The sequence below is a fragment of the Rissa tridactyla genome, chromosome 1 (genome assembly GCF_028500815.1).
Source record: "Rissa tridactyla isolate bRisTri1 chromosome 1, bRisTri1.patW.cur.20221130, whole genome shotgun sequence".
Taxonomy (NCBI): Eukaryota; Metazoa; Chordata; class Aves; order Charadriiformes; family Laridae; genus Rissa; species Rissa tridactyla.
Genome location: NC_071466.1, coordinates 208001060 through 208025973, shown reverse-complemented (window position 1 = coordinate 208025973; position 24914 = coordinate 208001060). Strand labels below are relative to the sequence as shown.

The 24914-nt window shown below is 36.2% G+C and overlaps 1 protein-coding gene across 4 annotated transcripts in view; it reads left to right on the top strand.

Annotated features, from left to right (window-relative positions):
* Window positions 1–24914, top strand: part of CACNA2D1 (calcium voltage-gated channel auxiliary subunit alpha2delta 1) — a 429793-nt gene that overhangs the window by 351867 nt on the left and 53012 nt on the right. For all 4 annotated transcript variants that reach the window (XR_008465561.1, XM_054196028.1, XM_054196020.1 and 1 more), the window contains exons 13-18: window positions 14818–14896; window positions 16943–16992; window positions 18566–18655; window positions 21682–21750; window positions 23369–23443; window positions 24746–24820. Coding sequence is in view for 3 of the 4 variants with exons in the window: in XM_054196028.1 (XP_054052003.1) it covers window positions 14818–14896; window positions 16943–16992; window positions 18566–18655; window positions 21682–21750; window positions 23369–23443; window positions 24746–24820 (438 nt within the window). In the remaining variant the exon portion in view is untranslated. The remainder of the gene's footprint in view (window positions 1–14817; window positions 14897–16942; window positions 16993–18565; window positions 18656–21681; window positions 21751–23368; window positions 23444–24745; window positions 24821–24914) is intronic.

The window sequence follows — 24914 nt, the reverse complement described above, 5'->3', positions numbered from 1 at the left end:
CTTAGCTCCACTTATAAATGAAGTGCTTGCAATCTATCCACTATCCCAGCTTCTGGGTTCCTAACATAGATTGATGCCATGGAATTAATTAATTTAAATGTTCCATATCAGCAGTCTTCCTTCTGTGACATGCATTATCCAGACACGCTTCAGTAATAGTCAAGCTGCACAATATTAAAGTATTTAAGGTCATAACTGTGTAAATCCATGCAAGAACTTTTTTTTTTTTTTCTGATTTCTTTTTTAATGTATTAGGCACACTTTTTTCCATATAAACCTAAATTTTGAACCACAGTTAACTGATGGTGTGTGAGACCCTCTTCCCCCACTAGGAATCAGAGTACAGTAAGATATTCTTTTTCAAAAATATTGTCCTTTTAGCAATCTTTTCCTAAGCTGACATAGCGCTACCAAGTGTCCATGCCCTGACAATGCTGTTAGATTACAGCAGTCTATCGCAGCCTTTCCCACAGTGTCTTTTATTGACCCCTTTCACTGTTGGGCTATATAACATCACAATTTAGGTTTCTCTTAAAGACTTCAATAAGGAAGCCATATCCATTATATTTCTTCTCCGTTTTTCACCTACTTTTCCCTTCAACCGTCTCATCCCATGTGCCATTCTATTTATGTACTCTAGTTTGTTGGGCAGGATTGCTGCAGATTTAGGAGGTGCAGCAGAAAGTGCAGTGGGTCAGAGGAGGGTTTATTTTAGGAAGAAGATCTGCACCCACAAGAGCCTCTTCATGCATGTGTCCGCAGACGTAGTCATGGGTTTATACGGGGTTTCTCTTTGGGCTGGTGTCATGTTATGAACATGAGTCCATCTGGGTTGCCACGTGACATTTTTATCTACTGTGGAAGATGAAAATCCGCCTGGTGGTGTTGAGAATGGCAGAAGGCTAATAAAAGTTTTAATATAGCTCTGTTGAAAACTAATCTTATCAGTCATATTAGAATCATGTGTCTCTGTTACATAAAACCCAAATGGCAGCTTATTTCCTTCAAATTTGGCGTGGAGGGAGCTATTTGATACTTCTATGTTTGTTGATCTTCAATTCCAAACCACTACATTAATAGTGATTGATTCAGGGTATCACATAGAGGTTGATGCTGCAGATGGCATAAAATGATTAATCAAGGCAACAGGGATAGGATATCGCTTAATATAGAAAGCACATTATGTTTGTTTTGGGATAAAAGCAAGAGAGTCAGACTGCATTTTACTTATTTATACAAACAAAATGCTTCACATGGCATAACTGGTTGAGGTTAGACATCAGAAGGGTTGTCCCATCTCAGTCTTCCCATGTATTAGCTGTGCATGAATCTGGGATTGCAGTGAAATGCAGTGTGAGTTGATCGTATTCTTCTGTAATTCAAGAGTTGGAGGAATGGGATGTTCTGCAAGGATCAATTTAATACCTAGGCCATGCCTGCTGACGTGTAGGTAACCTCTTCTTTAAAGTGCCCAGTTCTACAGCTTTCTTAGGTATTTACATTTTTCTGTTTCAACACCTACCTCTTTAGAAAGCTTTCCCTAAATTTCCTTAAGGCAAAATAAGCCTAGAGGGTTTCTTCTTCTCATTTTACATTCATTACAGAGAACAATTAATTCTCATCGTAGTTTCTTCTTACATTTTACAAAACCATTTTTATGTTGTCACCCTCATCCAGCTTTTCTTCTCAACTAAACAAACTTATTTCAAATTCTCCTGCTTTATATCTTAAATTCCTTTCATTCTTTATTCTCTCCCCCATTGTGTACCACTGCATGCTATCTCTACCTTAATTAAAACATGCTCTTGAACTGTTAGAGAAACCGAAGTGGCGTCAAGAGAGCAGAGTAGTTTCTGTAGCTGTTCATGCAGTACTTAGGTAAATACATCATAGTATATAAACTTATCTTTTTGAAACTGCATTATATTATTGAACCAGATTTGTTTTTTACTTTTCTTGGAATGTTTTTTCCCTAACTGCTGCTTTTTACAGGTATCCTTCAATTTCAGTTTCTGTGTTTGACTTTCTAAGTATTTTTAATCTTACATTGCATTAGACAGTTCCTTCTTGTACGTTTAATGTATTCCTCTTCATGAATTGCCAGCTTTCTCGTAATCCTTTATTCTTTAGATTAGCTTCCCACAATACCCAACTGGCTAGTTCTCTGAGTTTGTTGAAGTCCGTCTCTGATGTGTTATCCTTGTTTTACTGCTGTAATACCTTCCTTTCCTCAAAATAAAAATCACTGTTTGATCTTTCACTCAAATAATCTTTCTTCTCGATTTTCCATTAATTCTTCCTTAAAATTCAGAAATAAATCTAACTGTTCTTGGCATCTTCTAGAATAAGAAATTGTCTTAACCCACTACAAGATATTCAGAAATTGTGTCTCACATCATATTGTTTTAGCTGCATGAACCTATGTAATTAAAGTTATAAATAATTTTTCTACACTTCCGATGTCTATTAAAGGAAGTGACATAAGTAGATCTCAAAGAACTGACTGTAACGAGTGCAGCTGTTGACAGAGAAAATATAAGTTGTTCTGCTGTAAATTCACGTACAAGAGACTCACAAATCCCATTCATTTAGAAACATAAGAGTGGAGAAAATTTAGAAGATAAGAATTGTGTCCTGCAGATAGAAAAGCAAAACTGGACACAAGAAAAAAAAATATTATGAAGATAAAGAGATGCTTTTCTATAAAGTTGCCCGTTACATAGTCAAGATTCTGACATTTGGGTATTCACCAAGTCTAGAGTTTTCCAAAGGGTAACTTAACAGCATTGGTATAAAAGTGCAACTTTCTGGGAAGAAATTTGTATATTTAATAGAATAATAATGTAACTAAGCTAGCACAACTGAATATATTTAAAAAAAAAATAATTATTATTAAGTGACTCTAAAACTTGATACAAGTCTTTGTTTCTAAATGCTGCTTAGGTCAACCGATAGACAGATGTTGAGCGTTAGCTGAGTATTAGTTCCTTAGTAGATGGAATTGTTTCAGCTGGGATGAGATATCTTTGAATGAAAAGATTTGCTGATCCACTGGGGGAAAAAAACAGACAGAAATATGTAGGAGACTTTATACTGGGGCTCAAAGGGAGAAGTTACAGAGTGGGAATCTCTGTAGCAGGCAAGAGAATAAGGGAACAGCTGAAACAAACAGATGGTAGCGCAAGACGTGTGCGCGCAGCAGCCTAAACAGATGACAGGTTAAGGGGGAAATGAAAATTTCAAGAAACAAAGTTACAATCCATTCAGATAACAGGAAATATATGTTTGCAGGAGCATAACAAGGAAAGGGATATGAAATGGGAAATGAGAAAGCGTAAGTGTAGCGTACTGTAAACTTCACTTAAGCAAGTAGAAAACCTGTGCAACTGAAATGTAAAGTATTAGAGATTGCTGCAGACGTTGTAAGGAAGGGTTGCTTTTCAGGAGAGAACATCAGTACCTGAGATGAAGGAACACTGAGAAATCTTAACAAGAGTAAGAACTATTGCATGTAATTAAGAAGACCTTTTTGTATAGCAAAAAGTTTTGACAAAAAGCAAAAAAAAAAAAAAAAAAAGTAAAGGTTGAGTTTTCTGGTCTCTATTTAGAAAGTGTCTTGGATTCAAAAACCTGATTAGTCCCAAAGAAAAGGCTAAAACCAGCTCTGTCATATATCCAGCAATTCATAGTCACATTCTTTAATCTCTTGCGCTCTACAGGATAGAATTTAATACACAGAATTTAATGTGCTATACAGAATACAATGCCTTTAATAGAAGAATGAGAAACTGACTTTGCAATCTTGCACTTGTGTGGTTAGGGAAAATAACATTCAAATATGAGCTTTTAATTATTTTCTGTTGGGATTTTCACAAACATTTTTACAGGTATCATTCCTAAAAAATAGAGCGGAAAAAAAAATAATTAAAAAATCTGTGGGGTTTTTTTTCAGAACAGAGTCAGTCCCCATATGTAGTCTGTGAATTCTCGGCCTGTCATGTGTCTCCATTCCTCTGTTTCTATATTCAGTTTCTATTTGAAGTCAGCAATTTTAGTCAAAGTCATATTCACGTTATCATGTCAGATTAAAAATGATGTATTCAGTATTTGCTGAGGTTTAGGTGGGAATTCTGTGCTTCATAATCTCATTATAATATATATAATCTCATATGCATCCAAAAGAAAACATGTAATCCATACTGACCAACGAAACTGGAGTGCAAGCGGCAAATGTATTTTTTTAATAATTCTGACTTTACTTAAATGGATCTTTTTCACAAGAAAGAATTTGGTTTATTTACAAATGATTTTATGAAGCCGACTCTTTGAAGGTGATGAGTTGTATAATGCAGACTGTCGATATTGTGTTCTTGGTCCTACATGCAGACAGGAAGAATAACAATATCCTCAATGCTTTCTGTTGCAAACTAAGTCTCTAGATGCCACTTCATTTTAAAGCAAAAACAAAGACAAACCCAAAACCCTCTAAGGCAATATTTTGTGTATAATAAATTTCTCTGTAAGAAGCATATTTAAGGCTAAAGACCTTTTTTCTTTTTTTTCGATAAAAAGATTTTGTGAGAGATGATTAAAATTCACTTATCTCACATCATAGAGTGAAAAACAGCATATATCTTGTCACCTAAAGAGTGATTTCACTACAATACATTGTTTCTGCTCTTCTCTTTCAGCCATTGTGAATGCAAAATTTACATCTAGATTTACTAAGCACACTCTGTTACAAACAGTTAAACACACCAGGGCTATAGACAGCCCCCAAGGTTGTTTTACCATGTGGATTGCATAAAGGATCAGTTCTATTTCTTTTTTCTGAAAATCAAGTTTATTTAGCTGATTACAAAAGAAATGAAAATCCATATCATTCAATAGAGGAGTAAACTGTGTCATGATTCATTTTATTATTATTATTAAACCATGCATGGGATAGATGGTATCTGTAAATCTGTGGGTAGGCGATGTTTCTCATAGATAATCCTGAGATTTCAGGTGCAGTTTGGCAAGAAGCACAGTGCGCGAGCATGCACAGTGATTGCATTAATTGCTAACTGTGAAGGACGGTCTCTGTTACACGATTGCGCATCAGACTCGGTCTTTCAGCCCCGCTAGGATGTTTGCCAGTTGCTGACAGCGGGCATCGTCAGTCCCTGCTCCCGTCAGTAATGGAACGTCTTACCTGCAAGCGGAGCCAAGGTCAGGTTGCCCTGAGCACAGTCCTATATGGCAGTGCTGAGTTTCCATTGTTATACAATAGTTATTAATTATTTTTTCCCCTTAAAAAAGGAAAGGGAACCAAACCTGAAACATTTTCATCCTTAAATCTCCCTCTTCTAAGGTGATTTGAAGATACTCTTCTATCTCCAGGTCAATCTCCAAGAAACAGCATGTGAACAAGGGCAAAAGTCCCTTCCCCTGTTTAGCCGGCATACCCTTTTTCAAGCTCACTAAATCGTTTTCATTTAGAATTTTCATGTTCCTGGGATGACCAGACCATTGTAAAATTAGACATGAACTTTGTATAACTGATAATTCCAGAGAGGAAGATTTCCTGTAAATCGGTTCTGCTGGAAATGAGAATTTCCGATGGCCCTTCCCTTTCCCCCCATCCTTTTCCCTCTTCTAATACAACTGTTTGACGTTTGCAACCATTTCGTTTCAGTCAATGTTTTTCATGCTTTATAAGAGCTGGAGTAATGGGAGTAAAAAACAGAGGGAGTAACTATACACTATTTTAAAACAAAGACTATTTGCATGAAAAAGAAAAAAAGTCAGAGTACCTGATTGAAATTAGTGTTTGAAATATTCAATGGAATATTAAATTTTCCTTTAAATCCTTAGCTGATATTTGTAATATCTTTTCTCTGGGGCTTATAAAGCCAAAGAAAAAAAAAAACAAAAAAACAAAAAAGAAGCCTTTGTGTCACAATATGAACAGTAAATATCTCTCTAATTAATCTGGCCCTTTTCAGTTGTTCAGCTGCCTCTAAATGTTGTTTTGACTATCAAAGAAACGCCTAAAATGCTTTTAATCCAGACTACAGAGGGAATTACTTTGTCAGCTCCTTTGGCTGGTTACTGATATGGGCCACCAAATTTGCAAGGACCTCTCAGAAAAAAAAATAATGACTTTTTCTTCAGGGAATGCTAAATGCTGAGTGTTAGAGAGAAGCAGCTTAGGGAAAGGAGGAATTTAATTGTTTTTCATTTCAACAAAGAAACTTTGTTATTAATATAACCAAAGAAGGAGACAGATCAACTGAGTAAATAGAACGCGGCTAGTCAAAGTAAAGCATTCAAGAGCTGAATTATTAAGAGAAGATAGGGTAATTTCTTCATCTGAAGACTGCGAGACAGGATGAGTGGCTAGAAAATCACCTGATCCAGAATTGCTTACATTGATTTCCGAGGTGGGCTGGGGTGGGCTGGTGGGAACAGCAGTTTTGGTGGATATGATAGGAGAAGCAACCAGTGTGGCAGCATCCTTTCAGCCAGAGCTACAGCCAGAAGTCTGCATCACAGAAGACTACTTCAGGACTATTTGAGGATGTTTTAGATCAAGTCCATCTCTGCCTTTCAGAAGGATGAGTCAAACACACAGCAACTGCGTTAGACTCTATTGGAGACATCATATCAATCTAAAAGTCTTAAGACACCATCTATATTAGTAAATTACATGGGGCCAACACATGGCCTTGGGCACTGTCCTGCAGTCATTTATAGCTTTTAACTGTTAGTTAAACCTGGGAGCTTTCCAGCCTCCGCCAACTGGCACACTCCCAGACAAGGTGCTGGGACTTGCCTTAGGGCAGAAAGGAAAGGGAAGAGGGAAGGAGCAACGGTATAGCCCCTATGCATGTATGTGGGCTCTGCTGCCACAGTTGCTCTTGAGGCCTGAGAGTTGGTCAAGACGCAGTTTTTGGTAGGGTAGACACAGCCTGATTTTACATTCAGTCATGCCATTGTGAAGTCCTACTGGTGTTTTTGAAAGAACAGCTTTTTCTTACTGCAGTTCTTGAGACTAATGTTGTAAAAAGCTAATAAAACAGAGCTGATTTATACCTACACCTGGTAAATGTTGAGATTAAAATCTTCACCCTGTTTGTGGAGACAGTGTAGTACAGAGGACGTAGCCCCCTTCTCGTTACGTAATATTTCTCTGTTAAGTTATTTTGAGCAAATTGAATTGAATAATTCCACTTGTACTTCGGTGATGCTGGTCTAAACTAGGTAAAGACATAAAGGATCACATGATCAGTGGTTCATTAATCTACTTATATTTAATTTAGCAGCGGTAGATTAGTAGGTATCAGCAGGGTATTTATACCTCCATCCTTTTAGCGGTGCAGTGGAAGGAGAAGCGGCCCCAACTGCTGTCCCTTCGGCAGTAGGGAATGAGTTGCTGTAGTTCCACAAGGTGGCACTAAGAAGATGTAGAACAGTGTAACGAAATTAGTATTTTTTTCAGTTCTGTGAGAGTGTTAATTCTGAATTTTGTCAATATGTTAAGCATAATGGTCTTTTCAACCTCTGCACTAGAAAATATCCCCATTTTCATGCCGATAAGCTGTCTTTGTGAGGAAACAAAGCAAGCTGGACAAAATCACTTTTTTTCATTTTTGAAACACTTAGCAATTCTCAAAACACATTTCAGGGATTCATGGCATTCACTTTTAAAGAGTTCTTCAGTGAACATGCAGGTTTCATTGTATGCATATGTTATGAAGGCTTCAGGTATAATCCTCAGTTTTTAGTTCCTTTTGTAGAGTAATTGCATAACCATACCACGCATCAGTGCTCTTGGATCTATTTTCCCAATATATTAAGACCGTTAAATGGTTTTGGGCCCATATTATCAGTGTAGAATCATATCCAAAGCAAGTGAGATTCTCCAATAATCTCCTAATATGTAACAAACATAGCTTTTCCTTTTTATTTTAAGATAGAAGGCTTAACATTAGATTGTAATGTGAGCTAATTTTTGGAGTGTCATTATTTCTTTTCTTTATCAGGCTGTAATTATACAGACTATAATTAGACTATGAATTCATAAGTTAGCATTGCAGCTTGAAGTTTGAGGTTGAATTGTAATGAATGAAAGATATTAATGATAGAGAAGACTGCAAATATACATGGAAAGTCTGGGAGAAATTATTCGCTGTGGATAAATGTCTAGAAAAGTAGTTCCAAGGACCCGCTCTAGTAGTCTTTGAACGCGTGCTGCAATTAAAGCATTTTTCCATTGATATTAAGGGAATTACATGGGATTACTTGCATAGTTAAATGCCTTGCTGAATCAGAGCATAGAGGCTCAATTATGGAAACACTCGAGTAGGTGTTGTATCAAATGCATTCATACTTACTTCATGTCTATGAACTCAAAGATGTCCTGCCTGCAATTATCTTTGCATCTAAATATTTGAGAGCTAAATTCTTATTGTTTCCCATGTGGGTTTTTCTCCCCAGTTTCCCCAAGTCTACACATATTTTTGGAGAGTACCCACAGTAAAACACAGATCCTAAGGTGGTCATAAATATCAAAAATATTACTTGATACATTTCTGTTGCTTTATCATGCCATTCTTGGTATTTTCTAATTTGACATAAAGTTGTGAATTCTGCATTTTGAGTTCTAGATCTTTAAAACTTCACAACCTTAGCACCCGACTAGATTTCATACCCTACTGCTTAGGTCATCTCTGTGTTTTTCCCAATTGCTGTTAAGGGCAAAACGTGTAGGCAGTCTGAGACACATACAAAAGCCTAAGTCTCCAACTCCTGAACTTTCTTGAGTCTGGTATTCAGAGTAGTGGAAGCATGAATTTGATCAAACTGAGAAACACGAACTCAGACCTCTCTTGTCTGAGCATTGAACTCTCATCTAAAAGATTAGAGGCACCACTGTCGCAGACATTTTGAAAAGAGTGAGCCCTGCTCAGTTCATCACGAGATAACCTGCTTTATTCATACGAGTGAATCACACAGTTCTGTCCATACTAATGAGCGGTCCCAGGCCAGGGTGCAGGCTGGAGAAATGTCCACAGTTATCCATACTCTTTAATTGTTAACAGATCCAACGGTATGGTTCTTGGCCTGTGGCGATCAACTCTTTTGAACAATGTCTGGGTTCAGTTCAGGGGGGAGCGTGAGCCAGGGCCTGTTCCCAAAAGACTTTATAATGAAACCACCCAATACAGGGGGTGGGACGAGGGGGAGGAAGGACATAATTTACCCGTAGAGACGTGAGGCATGCTCTGTCACTTGCCCTCATGGCCTGAGAAAGAAAATGGATTATGTCTCATTTTATTTCTACATAAACATATCCTAAGGGACCTTAAAACTTCCCTCTAGCACATCATTGTGAGTCTTACCCCTGCTGTTAAACGCAGAACTTCTATTTCTCTTCTCCCTGTGCTTCCTAGGAAAACAAAGCCACTTTGCTTTTATAGATATAACCCAAATGGTTCAGGACTGCATCCCTGGAATTCCTGAACTGCACAGTTCAGCATGGCAGATTATGGACCAGAATTTAGGTGAAACTCTGTATTCAGTGCTTCCTAATGGCTAGTCCTAGGTGGTTTCCTAATTTGTGTCTAGGATTTTCAGATTCTCCTCTGAAGTTCTGGTCTCAGTTCAAATTGGTTATAAATAACGTCTGGTCTCAGTTAGTTCATAGCAGAGTCCCAAATCATCTTCAGATTTCTGCCCACAGATGTAAAGACAGAAAGGAAAAAATGGATTCACAGTTTTAACTGTGGCAGCTTGAAAACCACATAACATTTCCCTGACCTACAGCAGAAAAGTACCAAAATGATTAAGTGCTTTAAAGGCTATATTTTCAAGCGATTTAGAAAATGGAGTGCATAATGGAATTTAGAAAAGCAGGTTTATAATTTTATTCAGAAAAATAGGCTTTTTCAGAAGTGTACCTATTAAATATAAACTGCAAACAAATTTTCATCAAATCTAATAATCTGTAAACACATTAGTGGGAAAAATAATTTCCTAGATCATGATGGAATTACTGCATTATTCCCCTATATCACGGCTTCTCTTGATCTAGAGTAAAAAAGATTATCTGTGAATTTTAGCCTGCGGTTATAAAGGCCAGATTAAAACATTCTGAAATCATACTGTCATCAGGAAAACTGAAGTTGCATAATTTGCTGAGATCAATTTTTGTCTCTGTAAATTTGTTTATCTAGTGGTAGAGAAAGATGCATTCTTGCTGGTTTTACATGATAGACATAAAATGATGGGATTCGTCTTGCATATATCTAGTTGAGTAAACTAATTGTGTGGCTCTTGGTATCTGATAGAGACATACGTTATCTCCAAAGGTCAGTTAATCTCCTAAACAGAGTAACGAAGAGATGCACGTAAATGGTTATTGAGAGCTCTCTCATTGCAGCAGCACAGAAATCAAGACAAATAATTCATCTGTCAAAGAAATATGCATATTCATCCACTCTGAACCACTTGCAGAGTGGTTGCAGTTTCTCAGACTCTCCTAGGCCTGCACATATTGCCTACGCATACATCCAGCGACCTACACAGCGAGGGTGATTTTTGTGCTTAGTTACCGCTTTGAATTCACTTCACTCAAGCTATTAATTTTTCGTAACGTTCATAACATGATAACACCCAAAGGAAAAGTCTAATTTAATTTTACTTCATTTTATTCCAACAGCAATATTAAGAAATAAGATAGGTAAAAAGCAACTGAGATCTGTGGGGAAAGCAGCCTTTTCGTAGGTAGCTCTTCATTTTTGTCTTCATCACAACTCTCTTGAGTGTCATTATCCCCAAATATCTGTAGCAGTCAGAATCCTTCTATTCACCTTGATTTTTATGAGCTTTTTCTGTTAGAAAGAAATACAAAATAAAAACCCAAATTAATTATGTAGTTAGGCAATTGTATTTTTTTCAAAAGAGTACTTCCTGTATTTTCTCTAGCTTTCTTTTTTGCCTACCACTTGTTCTGATTAGGAGTTGGTTTTTTGCTTGTTTTCCTCTGCTGGCCTTCGTAGGATCCTAGGATAAGTCAAGTCGCAAATGACCTTAGGAGATCCCTAGTTCAATGTCAGGAATAAGATCAAGCCAGGTTGCTCAGGGCTTTATCTGGTCTGGTCTTTAAATCCTCAAAGAAGGTAGACTTTACAACCTCTCTGGGCAGCCTGTGCCACTCACTGTCTGACTCTCCTGACATTTATTCTAAACTTGGTTTGCATGTTAATAAGTATATTGCTCTACTATATTCTGTAGATGAAGAATACAAAGAATAAAAGATTTGGTGTTTTCTCCCCAAGGTTAGTTTCAGAGTGAGAAAAATACAGAGAATTAGCTACCCATTACCAGCACATGCTATATTCCTGACAAAACTAACCCAGCTCTGGACTTGAACACTTGCCAGTAGAAATCAGGGCTCTCACATTTCAGAACAGTTTCAAGACTGTATCTGACTGGGTTGGCGGAGCAGGCTGGTGCCTGTCTCTAGTTCTTTGCCATTCTAAGGGTACGAGTTTTCTGGAAGTACTTTACTTTGAATAGTCCCACTGAAAATAAGAAAGTGTGACAGCTCCTATTTGTTTTTCTGATTCTTCCATTGGGTTTTATTGATTTGAAAATTATGTTTCCTTATGAGGAGAATAAATGGATCTCCCATCTATGGAAGCAAGGTTGCATTGTCCTTGGGAAATGGTTTGGGGGACAGAAGTGTCCATCCACTGGTGTCATAGCAAAAGGACCCAGGAATCTGTAGTGTACACAGAAACTAAGAGACTGCAGAGAAACACAGAGAAGAAATAACCAGGTCTTGGTGGTGATGGAAAACAACTTCTTGGGATCAAAGAGTACTTGGCAGTTTGCTTAAAGTCAGAAATCCACTTGGTTGTAACCAAGCTTAAAAGGAAGCACAGGCAAAGGGAGAGGTGCTCAAATCCATTGTGTCTGATCTAGTTGCTCCAAGTTTTCTCAGTCATAAGTTCCCTACTAAAAGTAATTAAATGTCTTTTTTTTTTTTAGTTTAAAGGCCTTTTGTCTTCTTTGTAGAGATGTCTATAAGGAAAAGGTAGAGACAACGCGTATCTCAGTCCTTTGGCTGACTCTGGGTCCTGTCACAGAAATTGTTAGCACAGAACATGTTTTTTTGCTAAAATTGGCTTGTTTAATTTGACTTGCTGACTCATTTTTCCAGCTGGTCTGTCATTCTACTCAATTCCAGATGAGGCAATAGGAAAAAGAAAACTCTTTTGAATGTTCCACCCTCTTGCCAAACCAAGTAACAATTAAAAACTCCAATTTTCATTGCAGTACTTTATCTCTGTTAATTATCCAAGGAACAGTAAATCAGATATATTGTCCTCTGCTTGTTGTCAATAATTTAAATTCTAAATTCTTTATAGATTAGTTGCAGATTTAACATGCTGCTTCTTTTCCCTAAATTACATACCATTTTGTAACTTGAATCCAATGCATTGTTTCATTTGTACATTTGAGATCAAGTGCTAGACAGTCCAGTCTAATTGACTGGTGGTTTATACACACACAAGCAAACCCACGTGACTCTGTCTTAACTTAATTAGTTACTTTTAATCCAAAGGAGACATCAGGTCACTCAGCTATCTAACTAGTGGCCTTCAGTGGGGTTTTTCTTACTGCACCATAATTTTTGAGAAGAATGTGATCTGAATCAAGTGTTTAGTGGCCACTAAACCACCAGGAGTGCAGTAGGCAGGGACCTTGTGAGCTGAGAGATACGAATAGAAAATAACATTGTGATATTCAGCTTGGAAAAAATAAATGGGAATTAAATAGAAACAGAAAGATCCATTAGAAGAGTTATAGCTGACATTTTGTAAAAGAGGTCAAGAGCAAATGGGGGATGCCAAATGTAACTTGAATTTATGACGTGATACAGTATTAAAGAAAATAAATGAGATGTAGACATATCAGGTGAAGTCATGTTCGCACTATCAATACCGATATTTTCAAGGTAATAAAATACATTTTTCATCTGCCTCTATCCATATGAACTATGAGAACAAAATTTTACCATCACACATGTACAGTCATTCCCATACCTCTCCGGGTAACTAGAACTATTGTTGGCTTGACTCGTTACTGCCAAATGACCCTGTATGGGATAGTCTTAGGAGTTTTATTGAAAAACTTCAAATTTTCTCTGTATTTAAAGAAGCACCTGAATCAGCATTCAGTGCAGTAGTGTAGTTGTTTTAATTCTGCTTTTAACTGCAGAAAGAAAGGGTTTGTATGGATAAAGCAAATCAAAACATATTCTTAATTAAAAATGACATCTAGCACAAAGCTTTGTTCACCCTCCTTGCATATAGGGGTCAACACTAATAAAGTTTTATCAATTGCTAGCTGCTGACTGATGATTTGGAGCTATTCCTACAGCTCTTGGTTAATGCATAAGCTCTGAGTACGTTAGACAAATTTTGTTGCTTATTTGACGAACGAAGGTTTAGTTAGTAATCACACATGCTAAATAACGTGGTGAAAATTTGTATAAATAACCATTTCAAAACTTGGTAATATCAGTCATTTACAAGGACTCTCTGCAAGGTTATATTGTGACTAATATTTAAAGAAAACATTACCTTATACTCAGTTAGAGCCTGCACACAAATTAATTGTATTATGGTTTAATTTTAAACATAGTCATCGAGTTCCATAGAAAGGAATTTATATTCTGATTTCATGTTGTGATCTGTGATTTGTAAAATGAAGTGATAAAGTGAAAGGTCCATAAAGAAAGAGAAAATCCTGAAAAGGAAAGGCAGTCTGGTCCTTGGACATTCCTTCAGAGAGACAGGACAACAGTGAACAGCTTATTAAAACTGTTGGGAAAATATTTTTTCCACCTTTTACAGAAACACTCAGCTTTGGAGCAAAATATTCAGCCAGAAGATGAAGCAAAACATTTGTAATTTCTCTGTGTGTCCTGTAGGATTTTAGATTTGTATACAGCAATGCCAATTTTTGGTTTTAATTTTTCTTATTCAAATCAGACAATTTGCATGGAAAGTAATTTCAGTTGAGAAGCCTGTTTTCAGTCCAAAACTTGGATGGAATTTGGTGAATTCTTCTGAAGCCATGAATCCCCTCAGTTGCTGGGACAGATTGGAGTTGCATTGACTAAAAAGAATAGAATTATGTTTGCAAAAACATATAGCTTTAATGAATATCAAGAGCTTAAAGGGAGATATCAGAAGCTTAGCCCTTTCATGGAACTCTGTTGAACTAATTTAGTGGGTTTACATGAAAAAGACTGAAAATCTGAGGAAAATGAATTTGTTTTCTGTAGTATCTGAAAATTTCCTGTATTTTTTTTTTCCTGAAAATATTTTATATCCTAAAAAATCCTGCTTTGCATTGCTTTGAATTCTACTGCCATGTATATGTTCATTCTAATTCATTGGTGAGCATCTAATACTGATAGGAGATTAAGTCAACTAAATTAAGAAAACCTAAAGAGGTACAATTACCACCCTAGGAAAAAAAAAAAAAAAGAAGATTCATGGACAGTAACCAATGTGAGAGCTTTAAAGTATGAAAGATGTATGAAAGAACATTTTTCCTGAGTTCTACTTCATGGACCAAATAATAGGAATACATAAAATATCATAATAACAGTGTATCTCTTATGGTGATAAAGAATGAAAAAGTCACAGTTTTCTTTTTCTGTTCGAATCTGTGAAAAGTCCAAGCATCATTAACTTGGGAGTCACAGCTAATTAATGACATATAGTTATATGCATTGTTTTTTAACTTGCATAGGTACGTGTGTTCACATTTTCTGTTGGTCAACATAATTATGACAAAGGACCCATACAGTGGATGGCTTGTGAAAATAAAGGTACTGCTTTTTCCTTTGAGACTATTCTTTGCTAGAGCTTTGGATAGGCAATATCTTTATTACACTCTAAAATGTGCAGATTTTTTTTTCAGCCTAATTTTATGTTAATTGTATTTTTTAGTAAAAGCTCCAAAAAGTTATTTGATGAAATAATGTGTATATGCACATATCTATATAAAGAATAACCTTGCTTATTTATTTCTGATTACTTCATTTAAAACTTTGTATTGTAAGAAAAATATCAGAGTATTTTTAATAATAATAAGAAGAAGATATTATGGTTCAGTTTTGAGAAATCTTGTTGTAATAGCCATCTATGAAAAGATGGAACTGATGACAGATAAGAAATTAAGCAAAGCTGTTTTATATTAAGGGGTCTGGACAAAGGGATTTTTTGTTTGGTTTGTTGGCTGGTTGGATTTCTTTCTGCTTTTCTCCAGAACTAACAAGGGACCAGATGACTTGCATTATTTTTCCCTTTTTTTGATGAAAATATCAAAATTATTCTTGCTGTGATTTCTTAGCTTCTAAGAACTTCTTATATTTTTATATTTTTGTCCTGATTTCTTAAAAAAAAAAGAAAAGTAAAAAAGGTGAAATTAAGGAAATAAAATACTTTGTCCTAAAATTTCTATATGAAAAATATGGTCGGAAACATTTAAAAAGAACGTGAGAAAGAGCTGTCTCAAATACCTTACAGTATAGTTGTGGAACAATAGATAAATACAGATAAATAGAAAATAGATTATCAAACAATATTGTTTAATATTTTAAACAGAGCAATACCCAGGCCTGACTGAAAATGTGAAAGTATTTTATGAATCAGAAAGAAGCAAGAGGTGAGAGGTGGGATAGATTATAAGAGGGTCTTGAAAGTTAAGACTGGCAGGAAAGGAGGATAAGATATGATTCTCAGGCCATAAAATAACATAAACCAAAGGTAAGAGAAAGAGAAAGATATAGATAAAGAAAAAAATAATGATATAGAAGAATCCCTAGCCCGTATGAATAGCATACATATCGTAGCCTCCTGAATCCCTCAGTACGCTGGCAAGTTGTGCAGAAGATACGACAACTTCATGAAGAGCAGGTTGTATTGTCAGATAATTACAGAAAAGCAACGTTTGATTTTTTGAACAGGGGATTTTTTTGCTAACTTCTTTTTATCTCAAAATACTGTGTGCATGTGAACTCCATTGTTTTAAAACAAATGAGGACCAGCTGGCTTAAAGCATAACCACCTATGTTGTCTTGTTATGGAGGCAAAGTGATCATAATCTTCTGTCTAAAATTGATGCGATTATTTGTACGTCCAGTTTTTCCTTAATTAAAAGTTTCAATTTATTATCAAGTCACGCATTGCTTATGGCAAAGTAAATGACTAACCTGAGTACTCTCACCTTTCCAGCCCTCCCCACTGCCTTCCAATCTGGCTTACAACTTACTTGGTCTGAAACTGGATCTCAGTGCCTGTCCTTTCAGTCTTATTGGTGCATATGGGCAATATTTTTGATTCAAACAAAAAGTGTGATATAATCAATGATGAATAAAGACCTTTACGATGTTTAGTTAGAAGACGTACCAGTTTGATTTTACCATCCTTTCCACAGAGTGCCTTATATTTTTCTGCTATGAACTTCACTCTTGTGGCAGACTGTGGCTATAGTCACATTCCTACATGCATTCAGCATATAAGTACGTTGCTGTCATAGTGTGACATGACCATGACATATCCTTGCACATCAGAGTAACTGGGAATTCAAGAGTACAAATTCAGTACATTACCTCAGCTTTAAAAACAACAGACGAAAGAAACACATTATATACTCTCACTGCTTAAGAGTAACTAGCTTGGCCTATATGGCATGGTGACCCATTGTATGTGGCCACACGTTGTGGTGGCATCTGCTAAAAAAGTATTCCATTCATACATGATAATTTCTATTAAAATTAAATTAGAAATTACAAGCTAAATGAAATTCCTCAAGATTAAGAGACTAGCAGTGTATTATCATAAGATGGCATTATTTCTGTTCTAAATTTTAGGTTATTATTATGAAATACCATCCATTGGAGCCATAAGAATAAACACCCAGGTAAGTGTGTTATCCAAATGCAGATACAGTTGAAACATTAACAAGCGGAGGTATTTCTGGTGTTAAATATGTTGCATTTCACCTCTGTTTGAATTGACTACATTTTAAGATGCACTACATTAAAAGTAGAGGAAAAAAAGTTAAGGCTTTCTTTTACGTGAGTTAAAGTATCCGAATTTCTTTATTTCTTTTTAGTAGTTGCAGGGAGTCAATTTACAATGGGACCCCTGCTTCCCTGGCCAGCCGGCCCACAGCAGCTGGCATCCTCTACAGCAGGCTGTCCGTGTGCGCGCGACATAGCGCTGGACGTGGTCTGTCTCCTGCAGACCGTCTCTGCATAAGGACTATGTTTTGGGCTCAGTTTTTCTCCTGGCCTTACATGGTCCCTCTTGAATCCTGAGACATGGCAACAATTTTTTTTGTAAAGTTCTGGCAAGCCAGTAGTTTTTTATAACATGTTTGGACATTCATAGCCTGCTTCCTGCCGTACTTGCAGCATGATCCTCAGGGTTTGTATTAGGCGGAGAAGGCTGTGGATGTGTGTGAGGGCATCATCCTGCTCCAGTATCTGAACTCAGCCGGGCAGAAACAATGACCTGGTACAATCCTGCTTAGAGGAGGGGTTCCTACATTGATTCAACGAGTTTGGGAGAGACAGGGGTTTTTTTCTTCAAGAAGGATGCAGGGTAGTTTTAGCAGCCATGTGTGCACAGGACCCTGGAATTATATGGTGTGATCCAAACTGATAGCGCAGATGAAGAGAGATTCTTTTCAGTTGTCTGAAAGTCCATGTATTCACATGTCCAGAGAAGCAGGGAAATATCATAGCAGTTCTTTGTCCTTCCAAGCCCAGGCATGACATTTTTTGGCAGAAAATGAGTCCTTTTTTTGGCTTGAATAAGAGTCCTTTGATTCTGTTAAACTCTTCCAGATAGTGTCTGGCAAGAAAAACCCCTCATATGATCAGACAAATAGAAAAGGTTGAAGACTGAGACAAGTTTGATGGCATCCACTCCCAAACCAGACCAGAAATCTGACATCTCATAAGATCACCAGCTTTAGCCGTACTCCAGAATTGAAGGAAGGCAGGGACTATGAGGTTTTAAAACCCTGATTTTTTTGTTTCAACAGAAGTTATGCAAGTTCTTGCTGTAGGAGCTGAACATACCCAGCTGTTACACCACTCACCCTCCATCACCCACTCTCTCTTCTGGGTTGAAGGTTCTGAGATCTGCTTGTAATTTCATTATGTCATTAGCAGTTAATTTTGGAACAAAAATAGTTGTAATTCTCACTTGGTGGAAAGAGAGCAGTGGTTATGGATGTGTAAGGTCCGTGTGACTGAGACTGAAATACAGGAATTGCCTTTGCAGTTAATACGGCATACTGGAGACTGTTTGGTAATATAAATTTAAAGAAGTATTAAATACTAGTCCTGTATTAGAGGTGAATTTTGACTTTTTTTTTTCTGATCTGTTCATTGTTTTTATTTCATTATTGTTTATTTTTTATACTGTTTCTGGACTTTGATCTAATAACTGCACTCTGATGGGTTTATTTCACTTTTTGGCAGGAATATCTGGATGTTTTGGGAAGACCAATGGTTTTAGCTGGAGAGAAAGCCAAACAAGTCCAATGGACAAATGTCTATCTGGATGCTCTGGTATGATCTGTAGTTATCTCTAGCAAAGTAAGAATCTTAGCCAATCAGTAACTATAGGGGTCCATTTACCACAGTTCTGAGGACTCAATTCCCTACACTTCCAAACATAATACTCTTACTCCAGTATCTCTACACTTCAATGGGGCAATTTCCTGAACAGCTATTTCTAAGGTGCTGCTCATTGCTTGTACCTTGTATCCTCCTAACGGTCCTGAACTTTAACAGAGAAAAGCAATTTATCCTAAACACAAATCTTTAAGTGTAGGTGATTGTTGCCCTCAAACTAACAAAAGAAAAAGAGAAGCAAATAGCTTTCCAGTGTTGTACCTATGCTGCAGTAGAGGTCATCTGTTATGTTACTGGTGGGGAGTTCTTTTTTTTTTTTAAAGCATTCCAGGCAGAATGAAACCTATCAATGTCACTGGTTATTAGCACAGATTTTGAACTTGGATCTCTAAACTGCCATGGTTGTTGTAATTACTTGCTTGCTCAAGGTAATGATTTCTTTAATTTGACAGTGTATATAATGGGGAAATAAACAAAAAGATATATGAAATGCTTTCCTTACTGCTGAAGTTATCACTTCAGCCTTGTAAAACAAACATATTCAGGAAACTACGAAATGCAAAGTATTATTAGCAGCAATTCAATCTGTTGCTCTAGATAACCTTCTTCTGAGTAACTCTATCTAAGCAAAAATTACTGCAAAATAGTCATCTGGAGTCATGTATTTATCCGAGTTCACATGGTCATTTAATGTCATGTCAAAACCACTTCTTCCCATCAGTCAGCATTACTGTAAATTTTTTGTCAACACATCATAGAACTGAGCGTGACACAGAGGAACTAGTTTTTCTTTGGGATTTCAATGGCCAGAAGTTCATTAACCATGTTTTCTTGGTTGTAGTTGAGGTATTTACTGGAAACATAAAGGATGTTATGATGCAAGTTCATATGTTCTGTACATATCCTGTTGTAAAGCCAAAGCTAAATTTGCAACTGGGGATAAAAAAAGGTCTGTTTAATGAACTAAAATGAGTGATACCTGCAGAATTTTGTTACGTTGCTTTGTATTTTCAGTGGGTTCATTCATTGTTTCCTTCAAACTTTTCTGCATTCATATGTTATGTATGTGTTTTTGTATAAATAATTATATGTATGTATATATTTGTGTGTGCACATACACACATATTTATAAAAAGTAGGACATGTTATTTTTACTAATATATTTACTAAGTGAAGACCAACCCAAACTAAACTGTTGACGTAAAGTCTGAAATTTGTGGACTTTTGTGTAAAGTCTGAAATTTGTATAAAGGCACAGGTGTATTTAGTCTACCCTGGAGCCTTTTCCCGATTGTTGGTTTTAGCAGGGATTGGGACTAATTTGTCACATTGGTTCTTTATCTTAAATTTCCTGAAGCAATTCCCTCCTGTAGGGCTTGCCCTTCTCCTGCTTGTGCCTCACTGGACTTTCTCCTATCCTTTCCTCTGACTGTCTAGCACCTGTTTGGGGGCTGAGGCAAAAATAATGCAAAGTGTATTACATAAGGCTACATTTGAATTGAGCCTAAGTTCAGGTTATGAAATGCTAAAGAGGTACTTGCATTTGATGCTCTCTTTCAGGACTGTCTCTAATAATTTGATGTATTTGTGTCAATTCACACCTCTTTTCTTGCCCAGTTCCTTCAGGTTCTGTTACAATATTGCTCCGGCCTCGTTTTCTGCAAGATAATTACCGAATTTTCAGACACTTTTAGGTTTACCAGTTAGTCATAATTCATTCACAATTATTGCCCTCTCTACCTGTATGTTTTTTGGGGGGAGAGGGTGTTATACCGCATACATTCCCCTACTGTTTCATTATGTATCTCTTTGATATTACTTGTAAAAAATATCCTCCTCTGCTTCTGATTCATGTCCATTTCTTGCTTCTCGTATCATCTCCTGAAAATTCCACTTCTCTTCACCTTGCTTGTTTTAATGTTATTAACTCTGATCTCATCACCTTTCATTTCATACACAAACACATGTTCACGAAGGATTGTTTAATTCAAAAAAGATGGTACTAGACTGGGTAAATGGAGAACGGGTTTCATCAAAGCGGATTAATAAAGTATTTTAGCTTTCTTTTTTTTTTCCTAATGAAACAAAGTGATATAGCTCTGCAATAAAATACATTAAGCATCAGTGAGGGGGAAAAAGTTTGAAATAAAAAACTAAACATTAGTACAAGGAAAGGTAGAAATCTGCCTGTGGACAATTTAGGATGGAAAACAAATCTTTTCAGGCTATTTAAACATATAGTTTTCTGGATCCTATTTTCAGTATGAGTTGTGACTGCCAGTAAAGAAAAAACAAATTTCTTACATATTTCCCAAGAAGCGTAAATCCCTTGCCTCAATACTAGAAGAGACTACGTGATTTTGAAGAACTGATGATGGATACTATTTCAAGCCATTGAAAAGTAGTGATGATATGAAAAATAGTAGTATTACCTGTTGGATGTTTCTGTTGATTTTGACTGTACGTATTTGTTGCCTACCTGTTTACTACCTTTAAGTTTGGTTTGGCTTTCTCCTTTTTTTCTTTTTTCTTTTCTTTTTTTTTATTTTCCCCCCTACTATCTATCGTTTTTAGTATAGTGGGAACTGTCGCTGTACACATTTTTTCATAACTTTTAGTTTTTATTAAACTATTATATTTTACATTTACTATTATATTTTATTATTACATTTAGCTTTTATTAAACTATTATATCCTAATTTTTTGCACACCATCTATTTTTAAAAAGCAATTTATTATTCTTACTAACACATGGACACAAAAAATGTAATTTTAACTTTCTATGCATAAAATCAATGAAGTAGTCTTATTTTTTTTTCTTTTTTTACAAGCTAAAAGTCAGTACTCTAATCTAGTGTTTGGCTACAGTAATCCCTGAATTGTTCTAATCTATTTTAGGTCAAAATTTGTTATTTAACTAAAAAGTCTTTTTCTCCCCTCTATATGTGATTATTTCCTAGGAGCTGGGCCTTGTGATTACAGGAACTCTGCCTGTCTTCAATCTAACAAAGGAACAAAATGGGAAAATAGTAAGTTGTTACTTAAAGAAAAAAAAAATCAGTTACTTGAAATAAATTTAATGCAAAACTCCTTGAAAAATGTGTATTTCCATAGAGCTTTCTACAGTTTAATTGTCTTGTACGCCAGAAAAAAAAGGGTCATCTCTAGTTGCCTGATAACCTCCTGGGAGCAAGAAAATGCAGATCACCCTTTTTGTAGTTCTGAGTTTCAGGGTATGACATTCCTTGATCTATCTCTGTGACCTGGTAGCAGTGGGAATGAGTCAAGTGCTCAATAGATGGGAGGTAGATGATGATATTATTTAGCCCTTGCCAAGAAAGGAAGCCCAGATAAATTTATTATAGATCTGTGAAGCTATGACATTTCAGGGTAAAAGGCAATGCTGTAGAGAATTGAAATTATTTGGTTGTAATGACAATAGAAAATAGGACTGTGTACTTAGATTAAAATCTAAGTATTACAAAAATGCAATTCCCCACTCCTATTACAGCCTGATAAGAAATCAATTTACGTGCTTTTCTCAAAATCAAAATGCTGCTTTTTAAAATCAGACCTAGAATATGCTTTACAGTATGTGGTAAACTGTTGCACATTTGGTGTGATACTCATGTTCATTCGGGTTAAAATATACAGAAGTTTAGATAAGATATTCTTTGATTTACTTTCTTAGATAGATTACATAGACTCGGAATGAATACATGCAAATTTGATCACTACAATTTCTTTTACTTACTTTCAGAATAGTTCTCCTAATTTCCCTTTAAAAACAAATCAAACAAACAAACAAACAAGCAAAAATATTTCATAATCTTATCTACAAGATAATGCCTGGAATTCACTGCGTCTGGTTGCAAAGTGAGAGAGTACTGATTATCAAAGCATGTCTTTCTAAGTAAAACAGCCCTGATCTAACACAGAGGAACAAGAGGAGAACTTGAATCTGCTTGACTTATGTCTCTACCTGAATTTTAGCTTGCACGCTGCAAGATGCATCTTCCAATACATATTCCAAATTTATTGAATATGGAGAAGGGATTCAGGTGATATTATGTAAATCCCTGCACCCCTTTTCTGTAGTACGAAAATAAAGTACAAGTGAAGTAAATGTAGTGCCTGAGTCACTGATTTCAAATGCTGAAGATTGTCATAGTCACTGGGTTTTTTGGGGTGTGTTAAGGTTTTTTCTCATTCATCGTTATACCACACCCAAAAGAGGTTAATTGTTTTTGGTCTCACTCATCAATAGCCCAACCTAAGTGTGCAATAGCAGCTCTATATTGGTGCTAGTAATTTAGTATCTACATCATTGTCGAATATTAATGCATCACTTTTGCTTTCACCTGTTTTGTTATTACATTTATTGATTATTCATCCAGGAAAGCATTCATTTTCATCTTCATAAACAGTTTTAATATTCTGTACTCAACTCTGAATGTATCAAATATTTTTTTGAATCATTTGGATATTATTTAAAATATTTAGAATACAAACATCAGTAAATAGGTGATTTTTCAAGTAGTGTCTGTCAAACATGAGACAAAGGCAAAATCAAAATTCACTGACTGTTGCAGTTATTCTGCATTGTAAATATGTCAAACATATTCTAACATTTTTGAATCTTACCAGAATCAGCTGATTCTTGGAGTAATGGGGGTTGATGTCTCTTTGGAGGACATAAAAAAACTGACACCCCGATTTACGGTAAGTTGTTTGCGTTGGTGGTTTCTCTTTAAGTCTGATTTATGTATGATTTCTTTGCATGCTCTTTCATAAGTCATGCAGCAGTGACTGGATGTGAATCAAAATACCAGCAGGCTTCTTTTCATATATTCTTTTCCATTGTTGTAGATTTTTTGATGGTTTTCTCTCCAGCCATATATGTGCTTCTGTCTTAATTATCATCAGGATGCATCTGTAAAAGCCATCTTTTACATTGGGGGATAATTATTTTCCTGTACCTTAAGGCACTGCTGTTTAGAGTGTTTGGTTCTGATCACAGTGTACAGTACACAATCATTTCATCTATTAATAATACTTAGCATTTATATAAGACAGGTCTTTATAGAAAAGTTCTTTAATATATATGTATGTCTGTACCCTCCTCACTATGATTGATTTATATATTAAGACATCTAGCTAGGGAATTTCTAAGAACATAACTAGTAGTGTGGAAAATAACAGCTGAGGAAGCAAAGGAACATCACAAATTTGACCAAAACCAAATGTAAAGTCCTACATCTAGAATGGAATAATCCCATGCCCATGCCAAAGTACAGGCTGGGGCAGAATGCCTCAGAAGGCAGGAAAGGGCCTGGGGGTCATGGTGGAGGAGAAGCTGAGGATAAGTTAGCAGTAAAAGAGGTCAACTGTGCTCTGAACAGCTGCATCAGGAGTACTGTGTCCAAGTTTGGTCTCCCAAGTTTGCCAAGGGGCTGGATTTCATGGTATATGAGGAGAAGCTGAGGGAGATGGGTTTGTTCAAACTGAAGAAGAAACCTAAAGGGTTACCTAATGGGAGTTATAGACAAGATGGACCTCGACATTTCTTGAAGGTATATAGCAAAAGACAAGAGGCAATCGACATAGTTGTGGCAATGGAAATTCCAAGTGGAAACAAGGAAATAAAAATCATTGTGAGGGTGGTTAAACAGTGGAGCAGGTTGCCCAGAGAGGCTGTGGAATTGCCATTAGAAGTATTCAAAGACTCTTTGAAACCCAGTCCAACTTTGAAGTTGGAGCTTCTTTTGAAGTTAGCTCTGCTTTCAGTGAAGGGTTGTGCCAGGTGACCTCCAGCGGTCACATCAGCCTAAATGATTCTCCAAGTTTATGCTTCTATTAAGAGTAAATATTAAGAAATTACCTTCTGTATGTTAGTATCTCACATATTTCATGATGTCTGAGGCAAAGTATTTTCCTTAATGTGACCATTTCTTGAAAACCATTGATTAATCTTTCTTTATTACTTAAAGCCTTATAGCTCTAAACTTCCTTTCTTTCTTTCAGCTCTGTCCAAACGGATACTATTTTGCAATTGATCCTAATGGGTATGTGCTACTTCATCCAAATCTCCAACCAAAGGTATGAAAAATCTTCTAATTTATTTTTCTATAATTAGGGGACATTGTCAGAAATAACAGAAACATTGAATGTCTGCTGAAAGTGCCAGAGAGCC